The following is a 19930-nucleotide window of genomic DNA, read 5'->3' as shown; positions in this document are numbered from 1 at the left end:
TTAGTATTTTTATTTCTTTCAATATTGTAACAAAAAAGTGAGAATTTTTATTTATACAATTCCTTCTATGACTCAACACAACTCAAAACCTAGAATACTTATGTAAGTGGTATTATGTAGGTTAATGCAGAAGCTATTGTGTGAATAGTATTTAGATTGTTTTTTATGAAATTAACTCACCTAAATTGATGTTTCCATTGTTGTACACTTGTATTTTTTTCCCAGTTACTACATTAGCACACAATCTGAATTCCAAAAATAGCTCCAGTTGATTTCTGAAGTGTTTCTCTGATTTTTCTTTTTCTGTTCATCTATAAATTGAAAGTAAAGTAATTTCATGGAAACAGTAGAGATACTGCAAAATCAGATGTGCACAAGTGAGCAAACGCAGCCAAGCACTATATTTGTCCAGACTCTTGTGATTTCCAGTGTTTTTGTGCATGTGGTCAAGACTGATTATAGTATTTTACAGCTGAGGCACGATTAGAGGATCAGAAGAGAATTGAATTGAGATGAGAAAGGGACTGTCAATATTAGAGGAAAGGCTGTAAAGTGACATGGACAAAGAGGATGAAAGAGACCAGGGTTTGAAAGTGGAGGCGAGGAGATTTTGTAGTTTGAAACATGTACAGCGGCTCAGTGGTTAGCACGGCTGCCTCACAGCAGCCGGGTCCCAGGTTCGATTCCAGCCTTGGGCAATTGTCTGTGTGGAGTTTGCGCATTCTCCCCATGTCTGCGTGGGTTTCCTCTGGGTGCTCTGGTTTCTTCCCACAGTCCAAAGATGTGCAGGTCAGGTGAATTGGCCATGCTAAATTGCCCATAGAGTTAGGTGCATTAGTCAGAGGGAAATGGGTGGGTTACTCTTTGGAGGGTCGGTGTGGACTTGTTGGGCCCCACATTGTAGGGAATCTAATCTAATAACTTAAAAATTTCTAGAAGACTGGTTAACTGAGTGAAGTTCAGGTCAAGACAATAATTTGGAGGGTTTGTGTAAGTCCCATGGATAAAGCACATTTGAAGTGGGGAGGTGTGGGTTTAGGGGTGAAGCTCATAATGTATTACAAAAGTCAAGTTCTGCAGATGTGAGAAATCATAAATAAAAATGGAAAAATAGAAAATGCTGGAAATACTCAGCAGATCAGGTAACATCTGTTGAGAGAGGAAAACAGTTTGAGTTTCAAGTTGATGGCCTTTCATTAAACCATCAGTCTGAAATTTTGACTCTTGTTTTTTTGTCTCTCCAAGTGCCTGACATGCTGCATATTTCCAAAGTTTCTTATTTTTATTTTGCCTCAACTATGACGGTTCAGGGCCAGGAAAGCTGAGGAGTTGAAATGAGCTTTGGATGTTTTAACTTGCTGGGGGTGGGGGTGAGATAATCAAGTTGTTGGGTTAGGGAGGCGGATGGTCACTTTCAGTTTTGAAGGCAAAGGCTGAGAGAAAGAAAAATATTAAGCGATAACTGGTTGTGGAGAAAAGCTGAAGTTTTTATATTAGCATTGAATGATGACCTTGAAGCAGGTAATTCTGAGAGAGGAAATCAGAGTCTATTAGTAATGAATGTTGTCCATGTGGCATTTAAGAATCCTAGAATCCTTCCAGTGTGAACGCAGGCAATTTGGCTCATCAAGTCCACACCAACCCTCCAAAAAAAATCCTACCTAGACCCACCCCCCCAACCTTATCCCTGTAACCCTGCATGTCCCACCCAGCCTGCGTATCTTTAGACTGTGGGAGGAAACCATAGCACCTGGAGCAAACCCTCGCAGAAACTGGGAGAATGTGCAAGCTCTACGCAGACAGTCGCCTGAGGATGGAATTGAATGCTAACCACTGTGCCACTCCAAATTTGTGTCTGAAAACCATCTGTATGCTGTTATGAAGAATGGAGTCCTGGGAATGCAATAGGCATTCCGAGTGAAGGAAAGGCACAGTGAATTAAGAAAATTGGACTCACCATGCTGACAGGTCCATGGAAATATGCAATCCACTCCCAACACAAAAATTGACTAAGTGAAAGAGAAATACAGTGCAAAATAAGGTACTTCCTCGTTTTATTCACCAGAGGGCACAGTAGGATTATATTTCAAATTTAATCCAGGTCCGTTTTCTACTTCATTCATTTTGTACCACAGTAAGCGTAGGCTATGAGAAAGGAAATGAGGTTTTAAAAAAGTTTGTCTGAAATCCTGATTTAAGGCTGCTTAAATGATTAAATGATTACTACCTTTTAAGATTTTGCGCAAAAGTTATATGTAATTAGTTTGGGTCTGAGCAGTTTCATAACAGATTAAAAGTGTTAGAAAACCTGAAACCAAGGTGGTCCATTGATGAAGCAAGAGGACTCAAACCTACACAGCAAGTTCTGGTTTCAGCCGGGGAAGACCAAGAAAGGTTTTGTTTCTCTGGAATGTTTAAGTAAATTCAATGGTTTATTCAATATTTGACTGCTATTGTTCATCATCTTGTCAAGGTTGAATTGCATTGGCATAAGGGCAGACCACACAGTTGTATTCAACTAGGGATTAATGCATATTTGAGTGAAAGGTGAACATTTTTTTAAAAATCTAAAATGACTATGAATGGAACCTGTGTAAAAAAAAAAGTCATTTCTCAGTCAGAATTATACAGCAAGGAAACAGACCCTGCAACAAGCAGCTATCCTAAACCGAACTGGTCCCATTTGCCAGCATGTTGCTTATATGCTTCTAAATCCTTTCTATTCATGTACCCATCCAGATGCTTTTTAAGTGTGGTAATTGTACCCACCTCCACCACTTCCTCGACAGCTCATTCCTTGCATGCACTACTCTCTGCGTGAAAAAGTAGCACCTTATGTTCCTTTTAAATCTTTCCCCTCTACTCTTAAACCTGTGCCCTCTAGTTTTGGATTCCTCTACCCTGGGGTAAAGACCTTGGCTGTACACCCTAACCATACCCCTCATGATTTTATGAACCTCTATAATGTCACCCCTCAGCCTCTGATACTCCAGGGAAAATAGCTCCAGCCTATTCAGCCTCTCCATCTATCTCAAACCCTCCAACCCTGGCAATATCCTTGTAAATCTTTTCTGAACCCTTTCAAGTTTCACAACACCTTTCCTATAGCAGGGAGACCAGAATTGAACGCAGTGTTCCAAAAGTGGTCCAACCAATGTCCTGTACAGCTGCAACATGACCTCTTAACTCCTATACCCATTGCATTGACCAATGAACACCACCTTCACCTGTCTACCTGCAACTCCACTTTCAAGGAACTATGAACCTGCACCCCAAGATCTCTGTTCATCAATACTCTTCAGGACCTTACTATTAACTGTATAAGCCCTGGCCTACGAAAATGCAGCATCTCGCATTTATCTAAATTAAACTCCATTTGCCACTCGGCCCATTTGTCCATCTGATCGTGTCCCATGATTGCAGGAACTTCAGTGTATTTCCTCGGGCACTTGTCTGCCAAAACTCCAGAGATAATCATGCATGATCAGTGACTTGACGACGTGTGCCAGAACATCAGAGGCAAGAGGCTTTATAATGTTCCATACTTTATCTTTTTTCCTTCAAGCGTAACCATTGGCCAAAGTTTTGTTTTCAGTTTCTGTTTCCTGATGAACAGAACTGGATGAGAGCAGAAACTAGCATCAATGATATAATTGATATATTCCAGAAAGAGTTGTGGGTGGCGGCCCAAGTAGAAATGGAATAAGGAAAAGTCAACTTTTCAAAGTTGGAGATTTGGATGTAGGTGCCAGCGTGGATTCCAGTTATGCCTGTCTCTCTTGGGATATGTGGAATGTTCTTTGTTTAATTCAGGCTGTTGAATTAGTAATTTAAGAGCTTCACTCTTAAGAGGTAAAGTAAAAGTAAAACTTCATGCTCACTCTGCTTTCTTCCCTCTGATATTGGCAGACCTACTACATTTCACTAGCAATTTTTATTTTAAGAGTTTTGAGTTCTACTCAAATTTATTTCAACAAATTTGTACCAGTTATATTCCATAACTAAAATTCAGTCTAGTTGATAAATCATCCATTTTAATTTTTTTTTCATGTAATTATATTGAATTCTGAAAAAGTTGTTTTTGTTTCACAAAAAATGATTAGTTTCCCCTTGGTGCAATCGCCATAAGATGTAATTCTATTTATTTGAACATAACATGGAAATGTTAATGTTAATGTCTATCAATAATTGATGATTTTTAAAATATAAATTGGTCAATCATTTGTGCACAGTATGTAAAGATTAAAGTTGGAGGGCATAATTTCAGTTTTATATTTTTTGTATAAATATGATGTAACAATTTAGTTAGAATATGAAACCACATGAGATTTTCCACATGCCCGGTAGATTGTTTATGCAGGAAAATTAAGAATTATTGTTGTGGTTCTGTTCGCCGAACTGGGAATTTGTGTTGCAAACGTTTCGTCCCCTGTCTAGGTGACATCCTTAGTGCTTGGGAGCCTCCTGTGAAGCGCTTCTGTGATGTTTCCTCCAGCATTTATAGTGGTTTGTCTCTGCTGCTTCTGGTTGTCAGTTCCAGCTGTCCGCTGCAGTGGCCGATATATTGGGTCCAGGTCGATGTGTTTGTTGATAGAATCTGTGGATGAGTGCCATGCCTCTAGGAATTCCCTGGCTGTTCTCTGTTTGGCTTGCCCTATAATAGTAGTGTTGCCCCAGTCGAATTCATGTTGCTTGTCATCTGTGTGTGTGGCTACTAAGGATAGTTGGTCGTGTTGTTTCATGGCTAGTTGGTGTTCATGGATGCGGATCGTTAGCTGTCTTCCTGTTTGTACTATGTAGTGTTTTGTGCAGTCCTTGCATGGGATTTTGTACACTACATTGATTTTGCTCATGCTGGGTATCGGGTCCTTCGTTCTGGTGTGTTGTTGTCTGAGAGTGGCTGTTGGTTTTGTGTGCTGTTATGAGTCTTAGTGGTCGTAGTAGTCTGGCTGTCAGTTCGGAAATGCTCCTGATGTGTGGTAGTGTGGCTAGTCCTTTGGGTTGCGGCATGTCCTTGTTCCGTTGTCTTCCCCTTAGGCATCTGTTGATGAAATTGCGCGGGTATCCGTTTTTGGTGAATACATTGCAAAGGTGCTTTTTTTTTTCTTCCAAAAAGAGGAAAAAGAACACCTATACAATGTATTCACCAAAAACGGATACCCGCGCAATTTCATCAACAGATGCCTAAGGGGAAGACAACGGAACAAGGACATGCCACAACCCAAAGGACTAGCCACACTACCATACATCAGGAGCATTTCCGAGCTGACAGCCAGACTGCTGCGACCACTAGGACTAATAACAGCGCACAAACCAACAGCCACTCTCAGACAACAACTCACCAGATCGAAGGACCCGATGGTTATGCTCATGCTGGGTATTGGGACTTTTGGGAATTGACAGGAAAGTAAAGTTGAGGCCACAATCGGGTCAGCTGTGATCTTATCCAGTGACCTATTCCTGCACCTAATTTTATAGATGGGATTGTATTTAAAGTATTGTTTGTGGCAACTTAAAAACCACCTGTTCATCAGCTCATCAGTTCAATTCTTAGCTTTCCAGAAATACCAATTTAGGTGGAGTCTAGCTAATGTATGGTTTATCATTCGTCATTTTTTAAAAAATTGTTTACAGAACTGCTTTGTTATGTATTCATTATATGCAGTTTGAGTGAAACAGTGGATAACAATTGAAGTTGGAAATAATTCATTTTGTTTCTTTGCACATTGAAGTAATGTAGACTGTAAAATGAACACCGATAAAGACAGAGTTATGAAATAAAACCAATCCAGGCTAATGTAAATCAAATTTCATTAAATCATTCGAACACAAAAGTTTAGACATTAGCCTGACAGTTGTGTTCCCCAGCTATTGTTTGCACCCTATAGTGAGCAATATAGAAAGTAAGGAGAAATGTACCTGGCTTTTTAAAAAACTTTTCTGTTTATAATGCCCCAAAGCACTACCTGTGAGACAGCATATGACTTCCTCTTCATATTTTATGTAACATAATTTGCATCCATGCCATCTGTTTTCTCTTTCCCCTTTGGCAATAAGTTGCTAAATTACACAGTTCACATGTTGCTCAGAAACCTAGAGAGCTAATTTATTGAGATGTAAATGAAATAATGGAAGATAGTTGTGTTGTTGGAGCTAAGTCATCTCAGCTCCAGGATATCTCTGCAGAAGTTCCTCAGGATAGTGTCCCAGGCCCAATTATCTTATGCTGCTTCATCCATGACCTTATCTCCATCGTAAAGGTAGAAGTAGGAATGTTGTTAATAATTGCACAACATTGAACACCATTCAAGACTCAAGCGATGCATGTCCAAATGGAGCAAGACCTGGATAGTAACATTCACGCCACATTATTGCTAGGTAATGACCACCTCCAATAAAAAAGAATCTTACCATCACCCCTTGATGTTTAATGGCATCACCACAAATGAAACTCACACCGTCAACATCCTGGAGTTACCATTTACAAGAACCTGAACTAGGCTAGTCATGTAAATACTGTGGCTGCAAGAATAGGTTGGAGACTAAGAATTCTGCAGTGAGTAAATCACCTCCCAATTCCCCAAAGCCTGTCCACCATGTAAAAGACAGAAGTCAGAAGTGTGATGGAATACTCCCTGCTTGGATGAGTGCAGCTCAAACAACACTTGAAAAGCTTGATGCCATTCAAGACCAAACAGCCTGCTTGATTGGCAACGCATCCACAAATATTCACTTCACTGCCTTCACCACTGACCTTCACTAGCAGCAGTGTGTATCATACAAGATGCACACCAGAAATTCACCAGGGCTCCTTAGCACTTTTTCCAAACCTCTGATTATTGCTATCTAGAAGGATGAGAGCAGCAGATGCTTGGGAACACTACCACGTGCTATCTTGACTTGGAAATAAATTGTTCCTTCAGTGTCACTGGGTCACAATCCTGGAACCCCTTCCCTAACAACATTATAGAACTACATAAATGGAATGTTCTTCAGCGATTCAAGAAAGCAGCTTGCCACCGCCTTCTCAAGGGCTGTTAGGGATAAGCATTAAGTACTGACCCAACCAGCAATGCTGCCATTTCATAAAGAAGTGAAGAAATTCGTAAAGGAACAGAATTTTTTTTTAATCCTGCATGGCCAACTTGCATCGGTTTGGCAAAAAAAAAGTTGAAAACCTGTCTTTCCAGTTGGAACTCATAATAATGTTTTCTTTCTTTGACATGGACGAATCATGTGATTTTTGCAGCACATTTTGGTGGCAGCAGCTAACGTTTAGCTATTGAGTTAAGACCACTTCAGAGACTTTAGTATCTTCTTTGACTGACACTAAAGAATGTAAGCTTAGCAGAGAAAAGAGAGTCTCTTTTCTCCAAAATATGCGACTCATGTTCTGTCTTCTCCGTCTTGATGTATAAGAACCAAAAAAGTAATAGTTTAGAATTTTGCGACCAATAATGGGAGTGTACAGAAGCAATATCAGTATTGAATTCTTCAACTCACAAGCTAGTCGCACATTAAACTACAAGAAGCCTGCCTACAATTGAGTGCCTGTCACTGTGTAGGACTCATCGGAAATTCCACATGGCATCAGTACTATTTCACAATTTTGTGGCTCAAAGAAGTAGGATGAGCAAGCAGCCATTTGCATAACAAATTATATTTAGAATGTAACTTTGGAAAATTCACTTGCTGTTTTGTACATTCCCTACGCCTCGTGATTGGGAATAAGTGTAATCAGGGGATCAGTCTGAGACATGCACTTTGAAGAATAGCCGATTACTTGGAATCTGTTGAGGCAACAACACTGTGGAGCTTTGGGTGAACTCTTCTAGTCTGAAGAATTATTGACTAAAAAATAACTGCAATTTGAAAGCTTGCACACATTGTTCAAATTGTTACCTTTCACATTCAGATACGTATATAGTCAAACAAAACAAATTTTGATGTAAACACTAATATTTTTGTAGTAGAACTGCAATAAAACCTGATAGATGTTTTATACGAGTAATAAGCGATAAAATTCTTCCATGGAAGTTACTTTCAAAGGATGAGGAGTCGTCTAATCAGGTATTGTTCACAGTATTGCTTGCACTGACTGTAGCAGCTGACGTAGTCTGATATGATTGGACAATTTATATGTATCCATACAAAAGCAGATGATGAAGTCTGAAATAAAAACATAAAATGCTGGAAGTGCTTAGCAGGATAACTAGTAGTTGTGGATAGAGGAAAACCGTTATGTTTGGGTTGTTGACCATTCATCAAAACTGGAATATGTTAGAAATGCAACATGTGTTAAGGATATGCAGAGATAAGAAAAGCAGAGAATTTAGGAAGTGAAAAGTAATAGAATGGAAAGCAGGATAGATTAAATGACCAAAGGATAGTGCAAGGTAAAAGATGGTGGTAGTGGACTGATGAGGTAATAGAACATAGGACAGTGCAGCACATTACAGGCCCTTTGGCCCTTGATGTTGTGCCAACCTTTTATCCTACTCGAAGATCAAACTAACTAACTAATCGAATATCCTTCATTTTACTATTATCCATATGCCTATCCAAGAGTCCCTTAAATGTCCCAAATGTTTCTGACTCTACTACCACTGCTGGCAATGCATTCCACATAGCCACCACTCTGTGTAAAGAACCAACTTTTGACATCTCCCTTAAACCTTCCTTCAATTACCTTAAAGTTATGTCCCCTAATGATAGCCATTTCTGCCCTAGGAAAAAGTCTCTGACTATTCACTCTTTCTATGCTTATCATCCTCTTGTACGTTGCTATCAAGTTGCCTCTCACCCTTCTTCACTCCAATGAGAAATGGTGTAACAAATGGTATGTCTGGAAAAGTGTAAATGAGAAATGCAGAATTATAACCAAAGCTACTGTTGGAAGAATTGGGAGTTGTGGTTATAATCTGAAATTGTTGAACTCATTATTGAGTTCAGAAGACTGAAGTGTCTGATCAAAAGATGAGATGCTGATCTTTGAGCTTCATTAGAACCGTATAGGAGTTCAATGAATAGGAGGTCTAAGTGGAATGGAGAGCTAAGTTACCAAGTGACCAGAGCTCTGGGTTAAGCTTCCAGGTTAAGTGAAGATGTTTTGCTAACAGTCATCAAATTTGCATTTGATTTCCCTCCTATAAAGAGGACTACATTGTGAGCAGCAAACCCAGTATATATCTTGAAATAAGTACAGATGAAACTGTTGCGTTCTCTGAAAGTAGAGTTTCATGGATCATGGGAAATGAGAAGGGAAGGTGTTGCATCTCCTGCAGTGTATTAGTTCTTAAGTCTGACTGGAACTTTTTTTCCCTTAAGATTTCAAAAAGTACCATTTAAAATCTGTTAGCCATTGCCATTAATAACTATACTAACCCACCCTGTATGAATCAAATATATAATAGGTACTACTGAAATTTTGTGATCAATAGTTCTGATTCCTCTAATGTTTTGCTAATGTGATGTTTATCAGTGTTACTGTGAAATGTTCAGTGTTACTTCTCATACTGATAGCGTGTGGCAAAGAATTAATGAAATTTTCACGTGTACTTCTGCATCGATTCTGTGCACATAGATCAGTCAATATCATCCAGATTAAATCTTGTGTAGCTCCATGCGTGAAATGCCCAGTTAACTAAACCAAGAGAATCACTAAATGCTGGAGATGGTTTGTATAAGTTGGTGTGCTTCACATTCTGTAAGTAGAAACTTTGCAGTAGACAATAAGGTAATGGCAAATGGTTTACAATATTTACAATATTTACAGAATTTACACATGGCATTTTAAATGCTGAGGCCTGTGTATGATGTTCTGAGTAGATATCACATCCTTGTAGATGTTCTGGCATAACTAACGTTCAATCTCTACAATTACCTGCAAGTAATAGAATTAAGGCTGTTTAAGATGTGAAAGACATAAGCAAGATATTCATGGTATAAAACAGCCCAATAACCAAATGTTTTGTTTTATTAAAAGCTGTAATAAATGTGCTAACTGGAACTGTGAGGAGGTTATACCTCAAAGGAATCCAAATGCTGGTAATTGATTGTGTTCAAAATAATGCCATGTTCAAATGTTTCTTTTAACTTATCTATTAAAATAAATTATTCTAAAAATGTTTCTCTACTTTCTCTCCTGCTAAGAATCATTATGAATAATCCTTGAGTTTACGTTGTGCTTTTAAACTACAGTTAAGTGGCCGTTCTACCATGTACACTCAAAAGGATTTCTGAAAAATAATTACAAAATATTAGCAGAAAGGAAAGTATTTATATTCCTTAAAATTAAGTGCACTTGTTAATGCAACATATTCTGACTTGTGAATTTAGAACCAATTTAATAATAAAAATTTACCATATTTTGATGTAACAAGATGAATATTAAAATTTATACCTAGGTGTCACAAGTGCCAAACTAATACTTTTTTTTGTATCAGATTTTAAAATATATCTGTCCTTATACTTGTGACCTCTGTGGCTGATTGTGGATTTTTCTTAAAACTACATGACTAATGCTTTGTTCTTTCAGTCTAGCAGTGCCAGTTTCATAATGGCATTTCATTCTCTTGAAACCTAACATTTGAATTTTCGTTGTATTAAAGGTCATGAAAAGGGTGCGGAACAAAGTGGATTTACTGTGTTTGCATCTGTTTTGCAGCTGTTTTGGTATCTCCTTTAACCTCTGCTTCAGCCACCCTTCTCGTATCTTCTATTAGATCTAATAAATCGGTCCTGTCATTACACAGATGTTGCACAGTTAGGGACATTCAGCTTATTTTTGAATGATTGTGCCAGCACCCTGAACAGTCATGATATGCTTCACAGCGCATGCATAACATTTCTGCTTAACTCTGGTTTTCCTTCTTGAATATTACATAGGCAGAATTTTGAAAAGGAACGTGCAGATTCATTTGTCGTTTTCATAATCGCAAATTTGTACACTGTAGTGTTTCATGAAATGCTGGAGTTAAATGCTTGATCATGCTGGGTGAATATGTTTAGTATATGGTTCCAGCCTCTCTGCTTAATAAAGTATTCATTACTGCAGATTCTGGGTTCACATTTCATTTAGTCTAATATACAGAACATATTTATTTTTGGATAGTGAGTTAGAAAATAATTCAATGTAATTAAAAATCAGATGCATTGTACATGACCATGGCAGTATTTCTTGCGATTACAAGTCAGCCAGTCAGTCAAAAAGAGTGCAGTTAAATAAATCTATTGTCACTTATTAATGTATAAGTACTTCTCGTGTTCTTTTCTTATTGAATGCTAAAATTTCTGATTCTAATTGATATAAAATCAGCAAATGCTGTGCTTAGTTTTGTTTTCAAGTTATGATTGTTGCTTTCTCCTTTATGAAAATTATAAAAATTGTATTTAATTTTCTTTTAAAAATATGAGTAGATTTTTTAACGTAGAATTGGAATAGTGGTCCCAAGAGTTCTCTCAATGGTTATTTTTTCCTTCTGGAGGTGACAATGTTTTTGTTAGGACTTAATTTGATGTAAAAATATCTAATCCATGCTCTTTTAACTGGTTTGCTTATTAACATAGACAAAAATAATGTGTGTTTTCTTTCGTTACCTGGACATTGCATTGGGATTTCTTTTCCATGTAACCATACAAGTGTTAGGTTTGGACTGGACTACAATAAAGGAGTGCATTATATGTAATCTTTATTGACTCAACAAGTATAATACCTCTGGGAAAATCTTCTATTAAAAACCAGCCATGCAAACTAAATTTTTTGTTTGTTGAAGTTTTAAGGTCCTGAAGCCCGTATCATGTATTGCTTTTGAAAGAATGTTGCATTTTGCAGGCATTTAATTCTCTTGCAAAATGTTTGGTGAAGCGTTGAGAGAACTCTGAATCTGTGTGGACCAATACAATAGATCCATTCGGCATTCCACTTTTAAGTAGTGGTATATGTTTAACTTCATTTTGTTCGAAAGTACATTACTTTTATTAGTAAGGAAATACAATACCTCAAATGATTTTCAGATGATTTTTGAGCAGTATTTTTCATTGGAATTGATAGATTCAATAGAAGGGAAATACAAATCTTTCTAAATTCTGTCAGATAATAGTGTAATTTAAGACAGGCTCACTCGTATTATTGATTTATTGTAACTTGGACATACTTGGGCATAATGAAAACTCAACCACCAGATCTAGATTTAGCTGTGATGTAAATGTTTATTCCAACTCAATTCTGTCAGTAGTATCTATAAGAGACCTAAGCATTTGATTTTTAAGAGTTTGCTTCACGACATCGTATGTATTAGCATCAGAACATAATCTGAGCTCACCATCACTTTCTCAAGGGCAACTAGGGATGGGTAATAAATGTTGGCCAGCTAGCAACGCCCACATCCCTCAAATAAATAAATAAAAATGACTATGATTTTGTAATTTAGTGGTTTGCAGTTACATTTATAGCGCTCTTGGCACTTTTGCCAATTTTTTGTTTCAATACCTTGTTTCAGCATCATGGTAAGTGAGCTGAAAACTAAGCCGGTTGGCCCAACAAGACACTAATTTCCCTGAGTCAACTCAGTACAAGGTAGTGGTGTCATATGCAAACAGTAATGTTGGTAAATATTTGTTGATGTTATGGACACCTAAATCTCTCTTGAATTTTGAGACTAACTTTTGCCCCACTAATATGAATTTCTGCCTTGCCAGCCAGTAGTGATTTGTATTTTAGAAAGTGGAAAGAGAGGTTGACTATTTCATTACGTAGAATTCAAAAACATAAATATTGTCTCTGAACGTTTGGATATTGTATGATTTTGATGGATTGTGAATGAATCTTTCAAAATTTTTCTTCCTGTTTCAGTACGTTCGGAGAAATAAAGACTGTGCGACTGCCTAAAAAAATGGGTGGAACTGGTGCACATAGGGGCTTTGGATTTGTAGACTTTGTTACAAAGCAAGATGCAAAGGTACAGTATTTTTCAATATAATCTTTGCCGAATATGTTTCAATGTGGATTTAGCAATCATCTTGTCACCTGGATAATTTCCATGTCTTCAAACTAGTTAATTAAATGAATGATTGCTCGTTTGTGGGCAAGTGACAGAGTCCCCTTTCCTCTGTGAGAATCTGCCAAAGCACTCTGACATTTACCTGTAAATCAAAGGCTGTCCAACTTTCAGCTGCTGGTAGCTGCCCTTTCCTCTTCTCACCTGCTGAATATCTTCTTCGGATTAAAACTCACCCTTCGTTGTAAATCCCGTAGACGTGTGTGATGTGTATAGTCATTGAATTCTAAATAGTTGTGGTACATAAGGAGGCCTTTCAAATCAATACTTAGTAATACATTGTTGTAATTTTCCAAAAATTCTCGCATTCTGGAGAGGTACCAGAGGATTGGAAAACTGACAATGTGACACCCCATTCAGAAAGGGAGGCAAAAAGCAGGTAACTATCTGCTGATTAGCCTAACATCTTTTTTGGAAAAAAGTGTTGGAATTCATTATAAACGTAGTAATAGTGCCACATTTGGAAGATCATAATCTTATCAAGTAGAGTTAACATAGCTTCATGAAAAATAAATTGTGTCTAATATAGTCAAAGAGGTTTCAACTAGAGTAGATTGAAGAGAGCCAGTAGATGTCTTGATTTGTATGTGGACTTCCAGAAGTATTTGACCAAGTACCTCATAAAATATTAAGTCATGAACGCCAATGATTTTAGGAGGTAGTATCTTGGCGTTTCTTAGGGAATTGATGCATGGGCAGGAAAAATCAAGGAGGGATAAGGGTTCTTTTTTTGGTTGACAGCCTGTAACCAGTGGGATTCTACAGGGATTAGTATTCTCATCCCCTCTGAGAGTAGAAATTCCTTCTCATCTTAGTCTTAAGTTGGTTCCCCTTTATTCCAAGACTACCCCTCTCGTCCTAGATTCTGTCGTGAGGGCAAACATCCTTTCAGCATTTACCCTGTGAAGCCCTTTAAGAATCCTATACTTTTCAATGAGATCACCTCTCATTGTTCTAAACCCCAGTGAGTAGAGTTCCACATGCTTTAGTCTTTGCTTATAAGACAATCCCTCCACATCACGGATTATCCTAGCAAATCTTCTCTGAAATGCCATCAATGAAATTATATCTTTGCTTAAATAAGGGGATCAAACTGCTGACAGTATGCCAGATGTGGTCTCACTAGCACCCTATACAGTTGTAGTAAGCCTTACCTACTCTAATCCTCCTTGATATAAGGGGCAGCATTCCACTAACCTTCTTGATTACTGCTGCATCTGTGTACTAGCTTTCTGTGTTTTGTGCACAAGTACTCCCAAGTTGCTTTATGCTCCAGCTTTTCTCCATTTAAATTGTTCTGTCTTTGAAAATGAACAACTTCATGCTTTCCAACATGAAACTTTATTTGCCAATTTTTTGCCCACTTACACTTTTTGTGTCATCTGCAAACCTGGCTACCGTACATTTTTGTTACTTTGTTCAAGTCATTAAAATATATTGTAAAATGTTGTAGTGCCAGTACAGTTTATCTATTCACTTTCCTCCACTTCTTTTCTCATAGTTATGCATTTTTGCTTCAGGTAATTATGTAGCACTCTTTGAAAGCCATGATTAAATATACCTTCATTATACTCTCAACTTTTTCCTAATGTCACCATTGCTTCTTTTCTCAGTCATCTTGAATCAGTGTTCACTGGTTTCTCGATCTTTCAAACAAAGGGAACAATTGTTCTCCTATCTATTTTGACCAGACCCCCCTCCTTTTTGATCACCACCATCAAATCTACATTTGATTTACCCTTCAAGGAAAACTGCTGCAGCTGATCCATAATGAAAGTTGCACATCCTTGGAACAATTCTTGCTTGCATATCTTTTCTGACTCTGAGTTAAGATCTGAGTGTAATACTCTAATTGAGACTGAACCAACATTTTATATAGATTTTTTAGAAGACAGACTATTTTGGATTGAATATTCTGTCATTAAGGATTAATTAATAACCTGTTATAAAGAACATTGTAGGAATAAGTGATGATACTATGGTAGAATTTAACAATTTTACATGACATTTGAGAGTGAAGTGGAGCAAATTAAAGCAAGAGGATTAAATTCAGGTTAGCACAATTATGAAAGTATGAGGCATTAGTTGGATTGGAAGAATACATCAAAAGGCATGACTGTATATATACACAATGGACAGTCTTAGAAGAACTATTACCAGGCTTACAGTAACTCAAAAACAGAAAAAACTCAAACAAATTGTTGGTCAGCCAAAAGAAAAGGCTGACAGCAAAACACAACCAATCAATTGACAAAGGAATGAAGAATAGAATATGAATGCAACCTGGCAGAAACAGATTTTACGACACTGGTTAAACCCCTTTGCTAATTTAAACCTGACACACAGGCAAAGAACTATCCTAGATTTCACTATTTAAAGTAAACATGAGCACTTTTATTCTTTACAGAGAATATTAGAACCACCATTTATAACTCCTTTCTCTTAAACCTATCTTTTATCTCCCACTCGACAATACTGGTCCAAGTTTTAAAAAAAAACCCGATCAAGATTTACAAAAAAAAAATCACATTTCAAAGCCATTCAGCTTTGTTGATCCTCCTTTGTAGATTTTTCAAGGTCAGCTTCAATCTGCTGCACAAATTTCTTATGCTTTCAATTTGTCATAAAATGAGGATATGTCGCTCTGTAAGTAAACAAGTAACTAGAAATAATCCCAAATTTCCATCCTTTGGTTTGAGGGATTTTCAAATAACAATATTTGTCTTCACTAAATTGACTAGCCTGAAAGACAATGGAGATCCAAGCATAATGTTTGGTACCTTTCAGAGAGCTATTTGGCTAGCAGTCTATATTTGTTAGTTTCCTTGGCAGTTCTCCCCCTACAATGTGAAACTAAAATAGAAGCACACTTACTCATTTCAGCCTTTACCACGATACATAGACGAGAAACAACTTTAAGAACCAGAGTGTGTATTTATATCTTGATTAATGTTGAATAAAAGATATGCTTATAAAGCAGTGAATAAAACATTATGCTTGGATCTCCATTGTCTTTCAGGCTAGTCAATTTAGTGAAGACAAATATTGTTATTTGAAAATCCCTCAAACCAAAGGATGGAAATTTGGGATTATTTCTAGTTACTTGTTTACTTACAGAGCGACATACCCTCATTTTATGACAAATTGAAAGCAACATTTTCTGTTTGTTTTTGAGGATTCATGCAAATAAAATTTCGAGCCATTTTACTTCAAAAAAAATTTAAAAGCATTGTATTGTCTGTGAAGAAATGCACAATTTCAGGTCAGTATCTCATTGAAGAACTTGCTGCAAGTATCTGTCTTAGGAGGTAAATCGATTTCAGGTTGTTATATATTGTGAGACTTGCAGTAGTTTTGAAGTTGATCTGAGTTTAATTTGATGTCGTCTATTATAGAGATCTGAAATATCTGGTTAAATTGCTCGTCAAAGGCAGTTTGCAGAGCTAATGTCATATTTTAGTTTTTAGGATGGTTTAATATGGCCATAGTTGCACAAGAAAAAGGATTCAAAGAGACTGTACTCAAACTGTTAAGCATAATTTGTCATGGTGAACTATTTCTCCGGCAGCTTAACTTGAGAGACCCATTTTAAGCAAATACATTTTGTTGACTTTAGATGAGATTAGATTAGATTACTTAAAGTGTGGAAACAGGCTCTTTAACCCAACAAGTCCACACCGACCCTCCGAAGAGCAACCCACCCAGACCCATTCCCCTACATTTACCCCTTCACCTAACACTATGGGCAATTTAGCATAACCAATTCACCTAACCTGCACATTTTTGGACTGTGGGAGGAAACCGGAGCACCCGGTGGAAACCCACTCAGACAAGGGGAGAAAGTGACTCTTCACTTGGGAGATTTTGTGCTGTTTTGGACATTTTTAAAAAAAGGTGCTGGCAAACATGTATACACTGCAAGGAAAATTATTTGAAGAAGAGTCAATCACTTTAGACCTTCGTCCTCCTTATAAGGATGACTGAAGATTTATTACAAAATGCTAAGATGATTACCTGTCCCGATCTTCATCACTTAACCAGGTTAGATTATGTTAGCAATTAAACAAATCCACCCCACCAACTAGGAAATGTTGCACAATAGTTTGCCAGTTTTTAAAAACTAGAATAGAGATAAATGATCTGACGTATTAAGTATGCAGTGGCTAATTGATCATCAAATCTTTGCAAGGTCTAAATGAATCACAGGATTTCATCCTAAAGGCTCCATTTAATACAGGATCAAGATTGCACTTCGTGCTCAAGGTTAATTTAAAGTTAACAAGACTGCTTGAGGTTAGAATTCTTGTGTAGCTAACTCATGTGACAATGTTGTGGCTTTAAGATATGGGTTTTGTCATGGTTTCTTTTAAAGAGAAATTAGAGGACAGGTACTGTGCAGTCAGTGAGAAGATAACTTGTGAGACCTTGGTTTTTGTTTTAAATTGGTACAATAGAAATAGTCTCAGTGGGGTGTGGTCAAGCTCTCACAGATCAAGGATTTTTAGTTAGCTTTCAGAAGTTGTTGTGAGGGTCTCAGCGGGTTGGAAGGCAGTGAATTTCTCCCAGCTGTCTCTCTGAGGGCTGTACGTATCTTTTTTCTTAGTGATAGGATTGCATACAAGATGACCTTTTTTTTGACTTTACCTTGTGTTTATGGGATGTTACTGTATTGGGACAGTTCTGTTTAGCAGTAAAATAATGTATTATTGTAAAGTTTTTGAAAAGATTTGTTGATGAGGTCATAGATTCATTCACTGAGCTGGTGTGTCTTTCTGCAGGCGTTTTGTCGCCTTGTTAGGTGACATTGCCAGTGTGTCTTTGATAAAGTGTTGGTGGTCTGTCCCGCCTGGCATTTGTGTGCCTGTTTTTTGGTACTTTCAGTTCTGTATCTGAGTGGTTTGTCAATGGGGTCCAGTTCAATATGTTTATTGACATTGACTGAGTTCCCGTTGGAGTGCCAAGCTTGAAGGAATTCTCTTGCATGTCTGTTTTGTCTGTGCTATGATGGTTACGTTGTGCCAGTTGAATTTGTGTCCTTCGTTGCCTGTGTGGTTGGAAATGAAAGAGTACTGGCAGTGGCAAATTGATGATTGTGTACTCATATACAGAGGAATCTTGATTATCCAAACGAGATGGGTGGGCACTAGTTCGTTTGAAAAATTGATTATTTGGTTAATTGATTTCCTTTGGCTCGGAGTTTTCTCCCTGTTCAGGAGACGAGACAGCAGCAGCACACTGCACGCAAGACCCCACCCCACCTCAATCCCGTCTGTTCCCACCCTGCCCCGCCAGCCCCCATCCCCATCCAATACCATCTCAGCCGGACTGGGCACCAACAGTAATACTGCTGCTGCCTTTGTGGGGTAAGTCTCCAAGTAGCGCACACGCACACACATTTTGACAGGTTCCACATTTGCCCTGTACCGGACAATGTTGGAGAGATTATTTGGAGAAAGTGTGGGTGGAGAGTGAGAGGTTGGGATGTCAGTCATTTAGAGATGATGCCTGGACTTGTTTTTGGCAGCACTTCAGTGAGCTGAGTTCGTTTCAATCGCTGTACGTGTAAACAAAAGACACGATCAGGGTTGAAACAGCTCTTTGACATAATGTTTCTATTGAGACCTTGAGATCACTTCCGGATTTTCCAATATTTGGATAATTGATACTGGGTAATAGACGTTCCTCTGTAGTCAGTTTTCTTCCTGTTGTCCTATGTAGTGTTTCTCACAGTCTTTGCAGGGTATTGTATAGATAATGTTCGTCCTTTTGGATGTGGGTGTCAGGTCTTTAATGTTTGTGAGAAGCTGATGGAAGGTGTTTTCTGGTTCGTGGTCCACTAAGATGGCAGGGGGTCTGAGTATTTGGGTAGTCATTTCTGATATTTCTTTGTATGGTACGAGGATAGTGCTCTTAAAGTGCCCGATTCATTTAAATCCCTTGAATAAGCGTTCTTGTTCCACTTTCTGGAATTCTGGGTTGCTGCAGTGTGCCCTTGCCCATTTAAATAGTGTTTTAATGCAGCTTTGTTTGTGGGTGCTGGGATAGTTTCTGTTATTGTTTGGTATATGAAAAGACACTCGAGAGAATTCCTTTTAGTCTGGCACTCCAAATGGAATTCAATCAATAAACACATTGAATTGGACCCTATATACAAATCACTCAGATATGGAACCGGAAGTATCAAAAACAGACACGTAAATACCAGGTGTGGGACACCACCAACACTTTATCAAAGATGCACCAATGATGTCACCTAGTGAGGTGATGAAACATCTGTAGATAAACACACCAGCTCAGCGAACGAATCTATGGTCTATTCTATTATTATGTTAAATTTTCCAGTGGATTTAAGTTATTCCAGGTTCCTCTTTCCTTCATTGTATTTTAACTATAGCGTTTGAATAAATTGTTTTGCTTATTGTCAAGTAGTTTAACCAATGGAATTGCATCTGGAACACAGGACCTTGCATTTATCTTTTGAAGTAAGAAAATGTTAGGTCTAAGCTACCTTAATATATATTTTGAGAGGGTCTGCTGTGATCCATAACGCTAGTTAAAGTTATGTGAAGTAAACATATGTAAAGCCACTAGTAGGTCACTCAGCTCTTCGAGACTGTTCCATCAGGTAATAACGTGATGGCAAATCCGATTTTCACTTCAACTGTGTTGTGCTCCCTGATAACCTTAAAACCCCTTAATAACCAATAATCTGTCCGGAGCCAGTGTTGAATGCTCCCAGGGCAACTTTCAAATGCATGCTGTTTTGCTGCCAGCTCTGCTGGTGGAATGATGATGGTGTTTTGTGGGACCTTGTTTGTAAGATACGATTTTGTGCATGCATGTGTGTGGTCCTTGCTTGCACAGTCTGAGAC

At 37.9% G+C, this 19930-nt stretch overlaps 1 protein-coding gene across 1 annotated transcript in view; it reads left to right on the top strand.

Annotated features, from left to right (window-relative positions):
• Window positions 1–19930, top strand: part of rbm19 (RNA binding motif protein 19) — a 248632-nt gene that overhangs the window by 89913 nt on the left and 138789 nt on the right. The window contains exon 22 of the mRNA XM_060843698.1: window positions 12854–12959. Within this exon, the coding sequence (XP_060699681.1) occupies window positions 12854–12959 (106 nt within the window). The remainder of the gene's footprint in view (window positions 1–12853; window positions 12960–19930) is intronic.

Source organism: Hemiscyllium ocellatum, chromosome 24 (genome assembly GCF_020745735.1).
Source record: "Hemiscyllium ocellatum isolate sHemOce1 chromosome 24, sHemOce1.pat.X.cur, whole genome shotgun sequence".
In the NCBI taxonomy this organism is placed as follows: domain Eukaryota; kingdom Metazoa; phylum Chordata; class Chondrichthyes; order Orectolobiformes; family Hemiscylliidae; genus Hemiscyllium; species Hemiscyllium ocellatum.
Note: the sequence above shows the minus strand (reverse complement) of the source record. Positions and strands in the feature narration are given on the sequence as shown.